Source organism: Podarcis pityusensis (genome assembly GCF_964106645.2).
Source record: "Podarcis pityusensis genome assembly, chromosome: 10".
NCBI classification, from domain to species: domain Eukaryota; kingdom Metazoa; phylum Chordata; class Lepidosauria; order Squamata; family Lacertidae; genus Podarcis; species Podarcis pityusensis.
The window spans coordinates 73,552,314-73,569,601 of record NC_138035.1 but is presented as its reverse complement, the minus strand read 5'-3'; the positions used below and the strand labels follow the sequence as shown (position 1 = coordinate 73,569,601).

Sequence of the window (17,288 nt, the reverse complement as noted above, 5' to 3'; positions counted from 1 at the left end):
TGCAGCTCTGCAATGACTATCAATTGTGCATCTGCTGCATCGCTGAGGCAGATGGCGCATGGATGGCGCTCCCTTCCTAAGGGTTACAATTGACACCAGCCATTGAAATGGGAACTGTGTCACCTAAAAATATCAGCTGAGGGGGAGGAATCAGCTGTCCTATCATCTTCCTCTTTTTTGAAAGGCATACACCATTGCCTTGCCAATAATGATCTCACTATTTCACATCCCATCTGAACCCCAACCTGCTGTCATAAACTGCAGGAGAAATGCTAATTGACTGAAAGAAGGAAGGACTCAAGGGCTGGGCTTTGTCATATAATTTCCAAAGATGATGTAATGTTGCATTAATAGGAATAATCACTGCCCCCAATCCTCAAATAAAGCTAACTCTTCATTAATAAACACACACCGCCTGTAGTCCTGCACATTAAAACAGAGAGGATGGTGAATAGCTGCCCTGCGTGCCCATGGCAACATATTCCATATAGGAGCCACTAAGATGTCCTTGATGAGTCCCTTCCTTTAGAGCTAATGGTACAAAGGTAATGGTCCAAAGCATTGTTTTTAGTCAGCCTGTGATTAATTAGAAAATGCATTGGGCTTTGACCATTAAGGCTTCATTTGTTCATGTTAATCAAAATCAGGGAAGGAGATTCAGGCTCAATTATTCCAAGGCTGTGTCCTTGTTCCTGCTTTAATATATTAGCTACAACACACATTTCAAACAGGTACTAGTCCAAACATATGTTCTACAACAGTTTCTCATTATCTTTTCACAAATTATGAGGAGCAAAATCCAAGGAGCTGCAGGAATAATACAGCTTGGTGGGTTAAAAAAAGAGTTTATATCATTTTTAAAAGAAATATCTCTGGGTAGGCAATTTCTAGTAATAATTTCCCCCAGGTGGGACTTTCTAGTGTGAAATGTTATAGACAGTAAAAGGTAGCGAATCCATTATAAAAGGAAAATATGGAAAAACACCCAATGCTTTTCTTTTTATTGAACAATTCAATATACTTCATAGGAACACAGAAAGCTGCCTGGTACCAAGTCTGTCTAGTAGTTCATTTAGCTAGACTAGAAATGGGTCTGGGGTCCTAGGAAGTGGTTTTTCTCACCATTTTCTACTTGACTGTGCCAGAGACTGAACCTGGGCCCTTCTGCATGAAAAACATCTGCTCTGCCACTGACCTTCCATCCCACCTGCAAAGGTGTGCCCCTCTTTTCCCCCTGCAGGAGTTGGTCTAAGTCAAAGATGGGGAATTTGTAGCCTTCCAGGCACCACTGAACTCCATCTCCCAACAGCCCCCACCAGCATAGCCAATGTCAAGGTGATGATGGGAGTTGTAGTCCAACAACACCGGAAGGCCCCTCGATTAGAGGATGTGCAGCCGTGGGGCTCTGACTCACAGAGAGCATGACACCTCTGGATCAGCCTGGCCTACCTGCTGTGAGGCCAGGCAAAAACAAAAAGGCCACAGAGCAGGACCTTTTCCTTCCCCAGTATTCGCAGACGTAGCTCCTATCCTCAGGGACCCTGGGACAGAGAATACCCTCTCCCAGACCAGATTTGGATATAGCTCTCCGCCTCAGTACTGTTGGCACTTTTAGGCAGGAGCCATCTCCAGCCACCCCCAGAGACATCAAGGCTTGAACTATTCAAAGCTGGGACCTGTTAGGTGTGAAGCATGTGCTCCAACACTGAGCCCTTCCCCAGATAGCAGAATGAAAATCCGTCCAAAGACTTGGGATCATGAGAGGTGAATTTAAAAAAGGGGCCCCAGAATCAGAAGATGAGGATCCATTACTCATATACAAAGCCAAGGGCAACTGTTGAAGACGTGAGCAGATCACCCCAAACAGCAGGATTTTAACTCACTGGGCCATCAGTGAAGACCTTTATACTCTGAACAACTTTCATCCAATAAATACCAATTAAAAGGCACGTTAACCTCTGGCAGTCTAGAGGTCAGGCCTCTCGGATCTCATTCTGCCAGAATGCTGCAATGCTGTCGCAACCAAGCCCAACTGACCTAACTTACAGTGCCATTCAATACCCTTTGATCAATACACGCTTTTTTATTTGAAAAGCCTTCAAAAGGGCTTTATGTGGGCAGATAAAATGAAGCTAAGGAACCAGGCTCCCAATTGCGAGCCATTCCCATCAGCGTTTTGTATTCTAACCACATGAGAAATTCAATAGCCCCTCTGCAATGAAGCTGCAAATACAAGAGCAGCCTCAACACACCATTCAGGTGTCAACCAGCTGATGATATAAGAGAGTAGCTTGTGTTATTGTAGCTGGTCTGATTTCCCATCTCCAAGACTGAAGCGATGCTGCTTATCTCCTGTAATCTGAGCAATATATTACGGCTCTCAAGTGGGGCGTCAATGCTGGCCTGCGCATGCTTTCAGCTATGAAGACTGCATAACTAGAGTAAACTACTGGACTATGAAATGTGCCCATCCTATTTGTCTGACATTTCCAGGATTCAGAACATGACAGCACGTTGTTTCCTTTTCAGTTCCATGCCATCTATATTGTGGCAGCAGGAGAAAGAAAAACCTTTACGCATCTGTCTGGCCACCCACAGTATACATCTAAAACACTATTATGACACTTGGACAGTCACAGCTTCCCTCAGAGTGTCCCGGACACTAAAGTTTGTTTAAGTCTGCTGAGAGTTGTTAGGGGACCCCTGCTCCCCTCACATTTGTGGGTGCAAATGAGCTCTTAGTGTACATATACATGGACTTCCTTTCTGCCATATGGTTTGTTTGAGCATTTCTTAATGTCCATGTTCCAAAAAATTATAATGACAGTGTCCAGTAAAACTACCATGCATAGTAGTGTCACCAGTGGCAGAGGAAGGGGGTTGCGGGCCACCCCCGGGTGTATTCACTGGGGGGGGGGGGTGACAAAATGACAAAAATATGAGTGTGGTTTTTTTAAAAGAAAATGGACTCACAAAACTTTTTAGTTCAGTCAACACTGTAACGAAACGCGGCTGGCACTGGGCACTTACCGTGGGGCCTGCAGCGCGCCCGAGCCATGCGTCTCTCCTGGGAGTGACGTGGTGGCTTGAAAACCTGCAGGCTCTGCGCTGCCTAAAACAGCAGCGTGGGACTTGTGTCTGCCCTCCGTCTCTCCCTCCGCCACCCTACAGCTGAGGGGGAGGCGGCAGAGAGGCTCCACGGAGCGCACCCAACCCCCATGGGTGGCTCGCCCTGCCCCCAGCTGCAGAACGTGCTTGCTGCACCCGGCATCCGCTGAGTGTCACTTGCCTGAAGTCACATGGGGAGAAAGACAAAAGGGGTCATTTGGGGGCTTCAGCAAAGTACTATATTTCAGCCCCATAAACATATTACCTTCAGCAAGTCAAATAATGCACTTTCATTTTCTACAAAATGGCACACACTCACAGGAGTTGTTCACCTAGGATACCATCTCAGCCCACTAGCTTGTATCTGATGTGCAAAGTGGCATGCCATGCTTTCCTCTACCTTCCCTCCATGCTTCAACTTCCAGAGGTGGACCAGTGTGAAACAGTAGCTGAGCATGTTGGGTTTAATTATGGCAGACCAGATTCAAATCCCTGCTCAGGCCTGAGGGTCTTTAGGGGGCCTTGGGCAAGTTGCCCTTTCTGGGATTGATTGGTTTTAAAGGAGGGATGTTGTGAGGTTAACGCATGACTGAATGTGTGTGCCCCAGAGTTCTCAGTGGCAACAGGCTCCCAAAACAGTAGGGCAGATAAAGCAGGGAAGGTGCTCTACCATGCTGTGGCAGTGCCATCCCAGCCGCAGGTATAAACTAGGGCAGGTGTTCTAGATCAATGGGTGGCCAATAAGGTGCCCTCCTTATGTTGTGGGATATAACACCCATCCCTGCCTAGGGCTGATGGACACTGTCGCCCATAACGTCTGGAAGGCACCACTTGAGCTACATCGACTCTGGACACGGAGTAGCCATTGTTCTAAGCAGCTTGTGTGGACGCCAAATATTTTGCTTCAAAAAGGGGAAATGCTGTTGTGTGTCAACTGATATGCGTTGTTGTTGCAATAAATATAGCAATGCTAAAGTATAAAAATATAGCTGCAGCAGATGCTCTTCAGATGCAGAGCCCTTGTGCCATTTAGTATCGGAACAGAGTCAGGAGCCCAGCTGAGTCAGGCCAAAGAGCCACCCAGACAAGCATCTGGTCCTCATGGGGCAAAGCAGATAACTCTCAAGCAGGATCCGCAAACAGGACAGCAGCCACAGCCGCACTCTTCCCACTTGCCCTTCCCAGCCACTTACAGGGGAGGGAGAAGATAAACAGATCCTCCGTGAATTGGTCTACATCCTCTGTGAAAGCCATCCAAGTTGGTAGCAATCCCTACATTGAGGGGAATCTGAATCTTACTGAGAATCTTAGCACACCAGCAACAAGCTAACAAACCTCTCAGACTGCAATCAGAAAGAGAAGCCAAAGGGAGCCCCAAACCGACTAAGGAAGGGTGGGTGGAAAAGGGCCTCTTCCAGACTCCCTGGAGCATGCAAGCACCACCCATGCTCTTGCTCCGCTCCTCCTTATCCATGTTCCCAGCATTCCTTCCCTTTAGCCAAGAAAAACAGCCTGGGGCGGGCTATGCAGAGAAGGGGGAGGGGGAGTCCCAAAGGGAGCTGGATTAGCACTCATTTAAATGTGCATCTCTCCTTTCTCCCATATAAGTGAATGGTTGCTGTTTGTTCCTGTGGAGGAAAGAGAGGGGCACTGGGACAGACTGGGGCAGACCCTGCCGTAGACCCCCCCAGACCCTGGGGGATGCCACTCTCACTGGCAAGAATTTACCCAGCAAGGGATGAGGGCAGAGGTCCTTGCAATATTAGGGCATATTGAATTTTTCAGCTTTCCAATTTCCAAAATGAGGGGTGCTAAAAAGTTGTAACATGACTTGGGAATTCAAAATATATTTGGGTTAAATCAATATAATTTAGTTGTGCTTGGTAAGTAAAATGTGTGTAAAATTGCATAGAAATCATTACAAATGATTGCCAAGTGTTTCCAGTTGTTTGTTTGTATTACACTGGCGGAGGAAGGGGGTGCGGTAGGTGTGGTCACCCCGGGTGTCATCCCTGAGGGAGGGTTACATCGCTGCACCGCCCCCTGGGATGCTCGCCCCGCCCCAGCAGGTGGCTAGCCCCGCCCCCAGGGGCACAGCATGTGCGCCACACCGGGTGCCGGAGCAGCTATCTCCACCTCTGTTGTATTATGTGACATTTTCAGAAAGTAAAATTACAATTCTGGGGTTTTCCAAAGGCAGTTTATGTGCTTCTTCATCAAACGTAGACTTACCAAGCTAAATGCTGCCCAGTCGCAAAAATAATAGCAGACAGGAATTCCTTAAACCCAAAAACAAAAATGTTAAGATCCCCTCACTGTAGGAATTTGCAAAAATTTAGTTTCATTTCCTAAAATGACACGCCCTGTTACAATATGCAAGGTGACTGCAGGTTGTCTATGTGTTGGCTTGCCTTTGAAAAGGGTCCAGAAGCACCTGGTCAAGACTGGCCACCCCACTCTGCCTTGTCAGCTGCACCATCTTCCAGTCTATTTCTGGGCTGGTTTTAACCTTTAAAACCCCAGACACCCTGGAGACTGAAGGATCACTCCCTTCCGCGTGTGCAGGTTCTGGACACAAAGGTCTGTCCAAGGCGCTTCTCCCAGTGCCACACCCAGGTGAGATTTCATGGGCAGCTACTAGAGAAGACTGACTAGCACCCAGGCTGTGTTCCCCCTAAGGCTAGCAAAACTTTTAGTTTATTCACCCTGGCTTTTTATGGGACCTTTCAAAGACTTTAAAAGATTTGAAGCTCTGCTTAGTTTTATTTTGAAATGTTAAGACGTGAGTCTGATGTTACTGATCTTTCCTTGCTGCAATATGTTTTATTGCAATTGCATTTTTAATAGCTCATATTGCATTTCAATCATTTCTCTGTATGCCACCCAGAAAATGCCAGCTATGCGGTGGTACAGAAACACAGTTCGTAAAATGAATACAGCCTTCCCTTCGCAAGAACACCACAATGATGAGCATTTTGCTAGTTGCTAAGTAATGTCTCCCATGACATGAATTGCCCATTTTGTTATTAAAAGCCATCTTCCTAGACCTTTCCCTTGGGCCAGGAATATAATATCCGTATTGCAGGAGTCTGGGAGTATAAAGAGATTCTATTAGTGAATCTCACTGCTAAATGAATTATGGAAACATTGTAAAAAGAAAACTATTTAGAGAAGTGTTGGAATGAGATGGGAACTAGGAAGATAAATAGACAATTTTGCTCAGTTTTTACAGCGCATTGGAAAGGAATCAGGGGCAAAAGGAAAAGAGTTAGGCAGGATTTCCTCTTCGCTGAAATGTGCATGCCTTTCATAATGCTCATGTAATTATCAGTAGTAAGTGCTCATCCCAGCTAAACACGTTTCCAAAGAAGAAAGTCATACTGAGTTCAATGGGACTTGCTTCCTAGTAAATATGATTTGTATTGGAGGCCTTAGGGTCGGTCCAAAAATGCATATTCATCACTTGGTGACTAGCTAAGCTACCAAGGGTCAAATGCCACTTTCACAATATGGTCACATTGGGTACAAAAGGCAACAATTCCAAATATGCAGTGGGTTACAGATGCTTCAGGTTACATACACTTCAGGTTACAGACTCTGCTAACCCAAAAATAGTACCTCGGGTTAAGAACTTTGCTTCAGGATGAGAACAGAAATCATGCTCCGGTGGTGCGGTGGCAGCGGGAGGCCCCATTAGCTAAAGTGGTACCTCAGGTTAAGAACAGTTTCAGGTTAAGAACAGACCTCCGGAGGGAATTAAGTACGTAACCAGAGGTACCACTGTATGTGTTAATTAACTGACCAACTGCTTAGAGGTTTTGTTATCATCCAGTGGTATACAAATTTTGTATGTATGTATGTAGAAGGAAGGGACACGGGTGGCGCTGTGGGTTAAACCACAGAGCCTAGGACTTGCTGATCAAAAGGTCGGCGGTTAAAATCCCCGCGACAGTGTGCGCTCCCGTTGCTCGGTCCCTGCTCCTGCCAACCTAGCACTTCGAAAGCACATCAAAGTGCAAGTAGATAAATAGGTGCCGCTCCAGCGGGAAGGTATACGGCGTTTCTGTGCGCTGCTCTGGTTCGCCAGAAGTGGCTTAGTCATGCTGGCCACATGACCCGGAAGCTGTCTGCGGACAAACGCCGGCTCCTTTGGCCAATAAAGGGAGGGAGGGAGGGAGGGAGGGAGGGAGGGAGGGATCAGGCTAGAGGACCCATCCAGTCCAGCATCCTGTTCTCTCAGGGGCCAACCAGATGCCTGTGGAAATCCAGGGAGCAGGTGTACCGCGTTGAAGGAAAATGTAATGAAAATGGTATATAGATGGTACATAACGCCAGTTAAATTAGCTAAAATGTATAAAAACATGTAACAAGTGTTGGAAATGTAAAGAAAAAGAAGGAACTTTCTATCATATGTGGTGGGAATGCAAAAAGGTGAAAGGCTTCTGGGAAACGATATATAAGGAATTGAAAAAGATGCTGAGATATACATTTGTTAGAAAACCAGAAGCCTTCTTACTAGGATTGGTAGGTAATGAAATTAATAGAAAAGATTGTAAACTTTTCCAATACGCTGTAACAGCTGCAAGAATACTTTTGGCGCAAAGATGGAAGCAGGAAGAAATTCCAACTGTGGAAGAATGGAGAATGAAACTGACTGAATATGCGGAATTGGATAAACTGACTGGGAAGATTCGATATCAGAAAGACCAAAAGTTTATCGAGGACTGGGGGAAATTTACAGATTATCTGAAAAGCATATGTGATGCACAGACAACGCTTGTTGGTTTTGAAGAGTCTCTGTGAAAAATTAAGAAATATTGTAAAAAAGAAAGTAAGAGAAAGGAAGAGGAATGGTTAAAGGCAATAATAAGTTCAGAAATGCGTTAACAATAGAAATTTTAACGAAAGATTGGCAGAGAAACTGAGGGAAGTCAAAAATTGATGAATGTGAGAGTTAATATGAGTTGATTTTATAAAAATGTTTGGAAAATGAATAAAAAATTATTATATTAAAAAAAGGAAATCCAGGGAGCAGGAAAACACCAGAATCTCTGTTCTACCCTTGACTGTTTCTTGGAAATGGCTCCCTTCCTCACTAGAGGAGTTAATGCAATAATCTCAAGCCATTATCACCAATCTGCTACTGTAGAAAAATTATGGTATGGCTACTTATTTTATTTTGTAAAATTTATATACCTGTAAAACACACACACCCTCAAACCAGTTTACAAAGAGATAAAATAATTAAAAGAGAAAATTTCACAACCATACTTTAAAACCTACAAAAATTAAAATACTAAGACTTCAGTTTTCTAAGCATTTGGGCAGACTTGTCTAAATAAGAATGTTTTCAGCAGGGGCCAAAAAGAGTCCAGTGAAGGTGCTTGTTGAAGCTCTAATGGTCACTGACTAGTGACTGTGTCTTTGCTTCTCTTTGCCACTTAGCTTCCACCTCCATAGCTTTCTCACTTATATGCCTGCCAGATAAGATTTCTCTTCATGCATGGGACAAAGTGAGCTTGAGTCTATGAAAGCCTCTACCATACTAGATTAGATTTGTTGGTGTTTAAGGTGCCACCACACCCTCCTCTTGGTTTGTGCTTTTCTATGGAGTCACTGGAGTCCAATGAGCTTAAAACAGCCTGAAGGCTGGTTCTGCAGTGGAGCTTGGCTGTGGATCAGGCAGCTCAAGAAGAGAAGGAACTGAGAATGACTTAACACTTCTACACTCATTTCAATTCATATTCCTTGAAGGACAGGCTCATGTCAACAGCACGATCTCTACTACTGCTACTCCTAAAGGTGCAACCAGCAAAACTATGCTATACTACACCAACCACTGAAGACGAAGGCGGCGAGTCAGTAAACTGCACACTCATTTGCCTAAGCTATGCAGAAAGGCATCCCACATTGTCTGGGTAGTCTTTCAGGGGCACAACTTAGCTATCCAAATAGTTCAACATATACAATAAACAATAATTGGGGAAGTGATTGTGGCAGACGGGCAAAAGACAGACCAGCCCCTCCAGGCGGGGGTTTTATGGCAGGTGTATTTATTGGCATTAAGGGTGTCTATACCATCCTGCTTTAGTCTGTTTAGTTAGTTTGCTTCTACAGCATTACTGTTCGGAGGGGCTAAAGTGCAATAAAATGGGTCAGAAATAAACCAGAACACTTGTGGTATAATAAGTTATGGGGGGTTCAGCAGAAAGTTAGGGATCCTCATTGACTGAAAAGGAAGCAGTGTGACTGTCCCCAAACCTTCGCAGGCACAAGCAGTGATCAAAGTCGGGTCACCTGTGATTGCCCCAAAAGCATCATGAATACCAATCACCTTGAACGTGCACCAGGAAGGCCATTTGGAGAGGCCCACAGATGTCTTACTCGTACAGCAACAGCATCCACCCCAGCTCCCTTGTCCCCCCATCACTGAGACTGAGGCCCAAGCACCTGCTCCTCCAAGCATCATCTGCAGTGCATTGCAAACCATTCTTGCCATTACTGGGTTTTGCGCTGGCAGAGAGGGCTCCTTCTGCAGATTTAAACAGGCCATCCCGGAAGGCAACCATTTAAAGAACCATGGAAAACACTGAGAAAGCAACACACTGCTGGCTGCTTGTTATGACAGCCGCTGATAAATATAAAGACAAACCATCAGTAAATTTAATAGAGTATTTAGTAATGGACATAAAAGTTGTTCTTCTCCGCTTGACCTTTGCTAACCACTCAAAGTGCCAGGAGGCCATTAGTCTACGGCTGCAAATGCCAAGTTCCAGGAGACCATTTCTAGCACCATCAGAAAGCAGAGATCAATATGTATATACTGCCCTGCCATTTGCAACCCTCTCCATCCCCTGCAAAGGGAGGGGTGGGAAGGAGGATGAATTCAGCGCTTGGAAAAGCTCAGGACTGAAATGATTCCGGATGGCAAAAAAAGAGTGAAAGATGCAAAAGAAATGTATAATCTGGGGAATTCAAGCCCATGGGCTTTGTTTTAATAAAAGCAAATGAACAGAAAGTCACACCCTTCCAGGATTCAGCCTGCTTGGCAGAACTTTGAAGAGTGGGTCAGTAGGTCCACGTGTTGTGGGCAGTGCCCCCTCCCCTCCCCCCAGAGATAGGCAGGTCTTGCATGGTCATTAGGTGCTCCATGCAGCCCCCAAGATGGCATCCTCTGGTTGCTAACACCATCATCTGTGAAAGGCACTCTGAATTGTCATTGGGGGCACATAGGGAGGCAGGCAAGGGCACAGGTCCACGGGGTCACTTCCTGAATGATGCAGAGATTCAGGAGCTGTTCTAAGAAACACAAACAACTGCATGCTAACCTGTTGTGACATGCAGGCTATTATCATGATCATTACACTTTATCTACATTTGATGGCAGTCCCCCCCCCCCCGCCCCCCACTCCAACCTGCCAAGAGCACCTTAACCAGAAGACAACAGGAGACAATTTTTTTTTTAAATAACAACAGGGCCACAAAAAGATGACATCTGTAAATTTGTAGTTTTCTCTAAATTGTGATCATTAGCGTTGAGTGGGGTGGCCATAGAAAAAAAGGAAAAACACCGTCCTTGCCCTTTTTGTTAAAAAAGCACAACAGCCAGCCCTCCCCACCACTACCAGCAGCAGCAGCAGAATACCAATATAATCCATCAATTCCTTGACATGATCTTCACCCTCGATCCACCCAGGCCACCTCAAGCTCAACATCCCCCTAAACCACTCACCATCAACAAGCTGAGAGCAGATTCCGGAGCTCGCTGCGTAGCCATCGCCTTGTCGTCTTGCATATAAATCCTCCCCTGGATTCGGTCGGCTCTTGGCCCTCTGTCAAGGGCAAAGCATCCACTGGCCCCTCCTGCAGCCTAGAAACATCCAAAAGCAAGCTCAGGGAGAAAATGCCCTGGTTTTAGTTCTTTTACCCAAAAAACAAAACCTGCAGGGTTGAAACAAGCTTCAGCTAGGCCAAACTTTACACTCGAGAGAGAGAGAGAGAAGAGGAGATGCAGTAAGGAATCTGGCTACAGAGACGAAAGATCGGATTGGAATCTGCAGGATGGTTAAAAAGGAGGTGCAAACGGCAACAGCAACATGACATTCATCCTAACACAAACCTTACGACAACAAGTTAAAAATACAGGAATGCTGCAAAGGCCCCCCCCCCTTCTGCATGAGGAATAATATCAATTGCTTTTAACTGTCAAGAGAATAATCTGCACTGTGGTTCAAGCTTCTACAGCCCAGATTTCGTATTATTCTAGTCTTCCATACACCCCCTCACAATACTGCAGAAACAATGCAAAAAGATAATAATCACAACATACCGCTTGCAAAACAAATGGTCTTCTCTCTTCCTCAAAGCAGTGTGCTTCCCTAGTTAGAAAGCAGCCGTCTGCATAATCCAGACATGAGGAATGACTGAGCAAAAGCAAGGCGAGCCAGTACTCTAGAGCAACAATTACCTTTATTATATTTGAATGGCAACTAGGATATGCGATGACCCTTTTCACCTTACTGAAGGGGGGGGGGGGCTATTTCTCCTTGTCTCCAAATGGACTCAGCTCCCCATGGAGCTAACACACTTACAAGAAACATGTAATTACACAGCCTGCCCTGTTAGTGTTCTGATCACGCCGGCTCCCCTGCATGCCTGCTGCAGACAGGCTTCCTGTTCTCCTCCACTCCTCTGCTTCCACACAGAGAGGTGAGGGGTCTGGTCCCCTGCGATGCTCAGGTGGTCGTCAAAAGGCTAGCAATTCTGGGGGCAGGGGACCATTAAGGGACAACGATTAATTAGCCCAGATAATGAGCTCCTTCTTTAAAGAATAGATGTAAAAGGGAGATAAGCCCGGGAATCTAAATAAAGCTCCTTGCTTTCGAAAGCCACTCCACTGGTTTTCATTTCAATTATTTATCGAAAGATCCCTTGGGCCAAGTGGATTATCTCAGGGAAATTCTCGTGAGAGGCATCTGCTTGTACATGACTGTGGCAAAACCCACACATCCTCATTCGCTTCTCTACATGTAGAAAGAATCAGGTGAGCATCAGCTTTATGCTGTCAGATCATTGGTCCATCTTGCCTGCCACCATCTCCTGCTGGGAACTTCTGCACACAAAACATGTGTCCTGTCACAAAGCTATGACTTTAGCGTGTCCATGAAACGGACTTTTTGGATGGGGCCAAACTGATGGATGGGGTCGAAGCAGACTCAACATTTGGCGAGGGAGAAGCAGGTAAGACTGGTGGGGAGCAGTTGGCCCTGCTTCTTGCCATGTGTCGAATTACACATCTGCAATGTGTGTCCGTACAGACGTATGACAGCTGGGCTCCATGCAATTTGCCAACTGCTTTTTCAGTCACATGGAGTCCTATCATCGCCACACATGTGCTTCTACATGTAAATCCATGTTGCAGCACAGGTGAAGCATGCATTCATTCTGCACATGGAGTAAAGGTCTGAGAACTGGCGAAAGGACTACAGTATAGTTCTTCCTACATTCAGATGATGTGTGGAAGTTGGATCAAGATGTGTGATGCTGTTGCTACTGTCCATGTGTTCATTCCATATGGAATCATATGAATGGGGCTAGATTTCTCTCTCTCTTCCACACCCACCACTGCACACAAACCAACACAAGCCACACAGTCACTTCCTCCAGAGGCAGATTTAGGGCAGAGCAACCAGACCTGCCGCATTTGATGCGCCATAGGGCGCCACAACTATGACGTAGTGAATTCAGCAGAACAGAAAGCAATATGAAGGGTGCCGAATTTTGGCCTTGGACAGGGCAGCACTGAAATTTGAAAGACCAAAGTCTGCCCCTCCTTCCCCTGTAAGAGAAAGCCTACAATCCAATGCACCACTGGTTTTCAACCAGTGTGCTGTGACACCCAGGGGTGCCTTGAATGATGGTCGGGGTGCCGTGGGCAACACTGGCCTTTGTCCCTCTTTCCTCCCCTCCCTCCTCTGATGCCCTCTCACATCTCTGCCCCCCAAAGGCTTGCACAGCTGTTTGCTGCAGCAGCCCTGGCTACAAGTTACCCAGGTGAATTGTGTCTCTGGGGCTGGCCAGGGGGTGCTGGTTGCCAGGACCTGAAGCGGCCTCGGAGTAGGCAAACAAGTGGGCGAGGGAGCCCAGTCTGCCAGTCCGCCATTCCTTGCTGTTGGGAATGGACAGACAAGTCCCAGTTCCCTGTGGGGCAGTGTGAGGAGGCACCTGGGGGGGGGGGGCTTAGAGACCAGGGGCAGCAGCAGTGGCTGCCTGGAGGACTCTCAAGGAGAGGGGAGAGGAGAGGAGGCTGAGGGAACATTGCACAAGGGAGGGTGTTTGAAAAAGGGTGAGAGGCTGCCAGCTCTGCAGGCAAGGGGTGACATAACTGGGATCCTGAGCCCCACAGGGGTGCTGCAGAAAGAATGTACTTGGTCAGGGGAGACATGTACTCAAAAAGGTTGAAAACCTCTGCAATACACCCTCATTTAGAATTACAGTTTGGTCAAAGCCCTGGTCAACCTCTGGGCCAGGTGGTTGACATAATAACTCCAGTGCATCTTCTCTCTCCTGATGGAGCCATGTCGGACCCCCCTGGAAATGACCTCTCAGTGGCCTGTTGTGACCATTTTTTCTAAGCACATTGTGAATAAATTCACTTGCATTCATCCCAGTTTGGATGGTCTTAACTGTGGGCAAGTACTTGTCCTTGTGTTAGGGATACTTTTTGATTTTTACAGCCCAAGAATGTGGACAAGATCCTTGGAGCCAATTACCTCCAAGCTCAGCCCTTGCTCTTCCAGGATTAACAATGAAATCAGCCCTGGAGACCAGCTGTGGAAACATTTTTGTGTTCCTTTAGACATGTAGCTGTTACACTGCTGTTCCAAAAACCTGTTTCCTGGAAAATTATACTTTGCAATTTAACACTCTGATTTTGCTCTATTTTCCTGTCTATTTTGACTATCTATGGAACAGTGGTTCCTTTAAACAAAAAATAAATGCTTACAATTCTTGTTTGGTCTTTCTTTATTTCAACAGCCATAATTCTGCAAAAGGTGCCTTTCCAAGGTCAACTTGGGCATGGGAAATCACTGCTGTGTCATTTTTATAACAGAGTTTATTGGTCTGTAGGAAAATATTTAAATCCCTATAAATCCAAAACTGAATTGTAACATAAAACTGGCTAAGAAGGGTGTTAGTAAGCTAGTGAGTAGAGAGAAAGGAAAAAAATAGTGTAGAAGGTTTATGGCTAGGCTCTAAACACATCATAGCTGTTAATCACATGGCCATCTCACTGCTAATTAATTGCCACATGATCGCTTACTGACTTAAAGGCTTTTTATAGGGTTAGAACACTGGTAACAGAATAAAGCAGACCAACAATTTCAGAGATTTAATTAACAAGGAGGGAATTTAGTTCCCTTTGTTAGACTGGTCAGAGACAGAATGTGTCTTTGCTCAGCTGGTTTGGGACAAAACTGGGCTTCCTTAGTGCGTAGAATGGAATTTGCCCAGTTCTGGCTGGAAATTCTAAACTTGGTCATAGGTTAGAGGAAAGAAATGAAACTTTTCTTCCTCTTAGGTGTCTCTATCAATACAAACAGCAGTACAGGAAGAACTGTGATTATTATTTTTCTCACCACAAAAAATGGGGACTTGCGCAAGACAGGGGTTATCTTTCCCACGACAAAAGGCAATTGCCACCCTGTAAGCGTTAAATTTACATACCAAGAAAAATAGTACTAGTTCCAATGACTGTTACTGTGAGGAGGTCACACTGTTTTAATTGTTTGTATTGCATACACATGCTCTGCACAGAAGGCAGATGGGGCAAAAGCGGAGTTTTGGGGCTCCTGGTTTGCTAGCTCTTTTGCCTCTGAGTCAGTGTGTGTGTGTGTTCACTGCAAACTGGAGCCCCCCCCCCCCAACTAGAGGCCCTCCCTTTGCAGAAGTTTCTGCTGGACCCAAGCCCCTTCCCTGATGCAAATCAAAGAGTTTTGATGTGCTTGGAGCAATTGCCATTGTGCTTAACTCCACTCCTGGAGAGTAGGAATCTCTCTTCCAAACCTCTCTCTCTTGGAATCTCAGGCCCAGAGTCAAATGTGGTCCTCCAGGCCCTGCCATCTGGCCCTCAGGACTCTCCCTGACCACGCCCCATTCCTCACACCAACCTTCTCCATGCCTTCTTTGTGTGTGTTTTCCTGGTAGGCAATGTCCTTTAACTGTAATAATGACTCTTGGATGAAGTCTGGAGTGTACAGAGACCCTACACTACAAAGGCTCATAGATTCATAGGATTTTAGAGTTGAAATGGATCCCAACGGTCATCCAGTCCAACCCCCTGCAATGCAGGAATCTCAGCTAAAGCATATCTGATAGATGGCCATCCAACCTCTGCTTTAGAACCTCCAATGAAGGAGAGCCCACACAACCTTCTGAGCATCTCCTCAATTCCAAGTCATTTATAAAGACGTTGAACAACAATGGACCCAGGACAGAACACTGTGGCACCCCACTTGTCACTCCCCCCCTGGATAACGAGGAACCATTAGTGAACACTTTTTGTCAACCAGCTGCAAATGCACCTAACAGTTACCTCATCCAGCCCACATTTTCCAGCATCAGAAGAATTTTGCATCAGAAGAATATCATGGTGGGCTTTGTCTAATGCCCTCCTGAAATAAATATACACTACATCCACAACATTCCCCTGATCCACCAAGCATGTAACTCCATTTAAAAAAGGAAGGAGATTTGACTGGCATGCCTTGTTTTTGAGAAACCCATGCTGGGTCTTGGTGATCACAGCATCCTTTCCTAAGTGCTCAAAGACTGACTATTGAATTATCTGTTCTAGGACTTTTCCTGGTATTGATATCAAACTCACTGGTCAGTAGTTACCTGGCTCTTCCTCCCCCCCCCTTTCTGAAGATGGGGACAATATTTGCCTGTCTCCAGTCTGCAGGGACCTCACCTGTTCTTCAAGAATTCTCAAAGATCATAGACAAAGGCTCTGCTATTACATCCACAAGCTCCTTTAGTACCCTTGGGTGCAGCTTATCCAGGCCTGGAGATTTGAATTCATTGAAAGTAGCCTGGTGTTCCCTTATTACTTCTATTCCTATTTTGGGCTGCAGTTCCCTCCTTGCGTCGTTAGTTCCATTATCATCCAGTTTGGATTTGCTTTCCTTTTAGGTAAAGACAGAGGTAAAGTAGGTACTGAGCAGTTCTGTCTTCTCTCTGTCACCCAATAGCATTTCTCCATCGTCTCCATGCTTGTTCTTCTTGCTTTGAATCTAGTGAGGGAGAAGGGCCTCTGGGGTGAAAATGTTTTCCCATCCCTGGTTTAGAGCAAGGATTGCCAACATGGAACCCTCTAGCTGCTGAGGGACCACACATTCCAGTTTCCCCCATCACCTGTCATGCTGGCATGAGCTGGTGGGACTTAAGAGTCCATATCATCTGGTGGGCACCCCATTGGCCACCGCTAGTTTCATGTTCCTTGCATGAGCCCATTCACCTCTGCCACATTGGTTTTAAGTATGGTTTATCCACACAAACCAGGATCATAACTGAGGTTTGAAATTGTCTGTTTGGACCAACTGACTAGTTTTGATATAACAGCAAATTGAGTAGCCAAAGGGGGAAGCAAGTGCCAAATACTTCCAATCTTCTCCTTGTGGCCACACCAGAGGGGAGGAAGGAGTAAAGTCATAGAACTGTAGAGTTGGGAGGTCACCTAGTGCCACCCCCTGCATTGCAGGAATCACAGCTCAAGGATCCAATCAACCCTGAGGCTCCTCCTTGTAGCATTACTCCATCATTCAGTGGTTTGTCCAACAGCAGCTATGCAACTGAAGACAACGCTTCAGTACATCTGATGAAATGAGCTGCATTTCATGAACATGCATTCCACTATAAATCTGTTATACATGAAGGTTCCACTGAATTTCCTGTCTGTTTTTGCTATGAAAGATGAGCAGAGCCACAAGTTCTTAAATTTGTGATTGTGAAATATCAGCTGTGCACAATACAATTGTATAAACAGCAGTGACAGAAGAATATTATTTTACTGATGTTTTCATTCCTCTTATGGTTGAATGGACAAGGATTTACATGCTTCCTTGCAATAATGTTTATTCAATCCTAGCAACACTATTTAAAAAAACCATGACTGAAAA

General features: G+C 45.6%; 1 protein-coding gene across 2 annotated transcripts in view; it reads right to left on the bottom strand.

The window, feature by feature from the left end:
- FRMD4A (FERM domain containing 4A) overlaps window positions 1-11,703 on the bottom strand; it is a 411,715-nt gene extending 400,012 nt beyond the window's left edge. Inside the window, exons 1-2 of one of the 2 annotated variants that reach the window (XM_081023499.1) lie at window positions 11,438-11,703; window positions 10,841-10,978 (exon numbers count right to left, since the gene is read on the bottom strand). In XM_081023499.1, the coding sequence (XP_080879625.1) occupies window positions 10,841-10,903 (63 nt within the window). In that variant the 5' untranslated portion in view covers window positions 10,904-10,978; window positions 11,438-11,703. Of the gene's footprint in view, window positions 1-10,840; window positions 11,131-11,437 lie in introns of those variants that run through there. The other variant, XM_081023500.1, reaches the window with a different exon arrangement.
- Window positions 11,704-17,288: the final 5,585 nt, after the last annotated feature.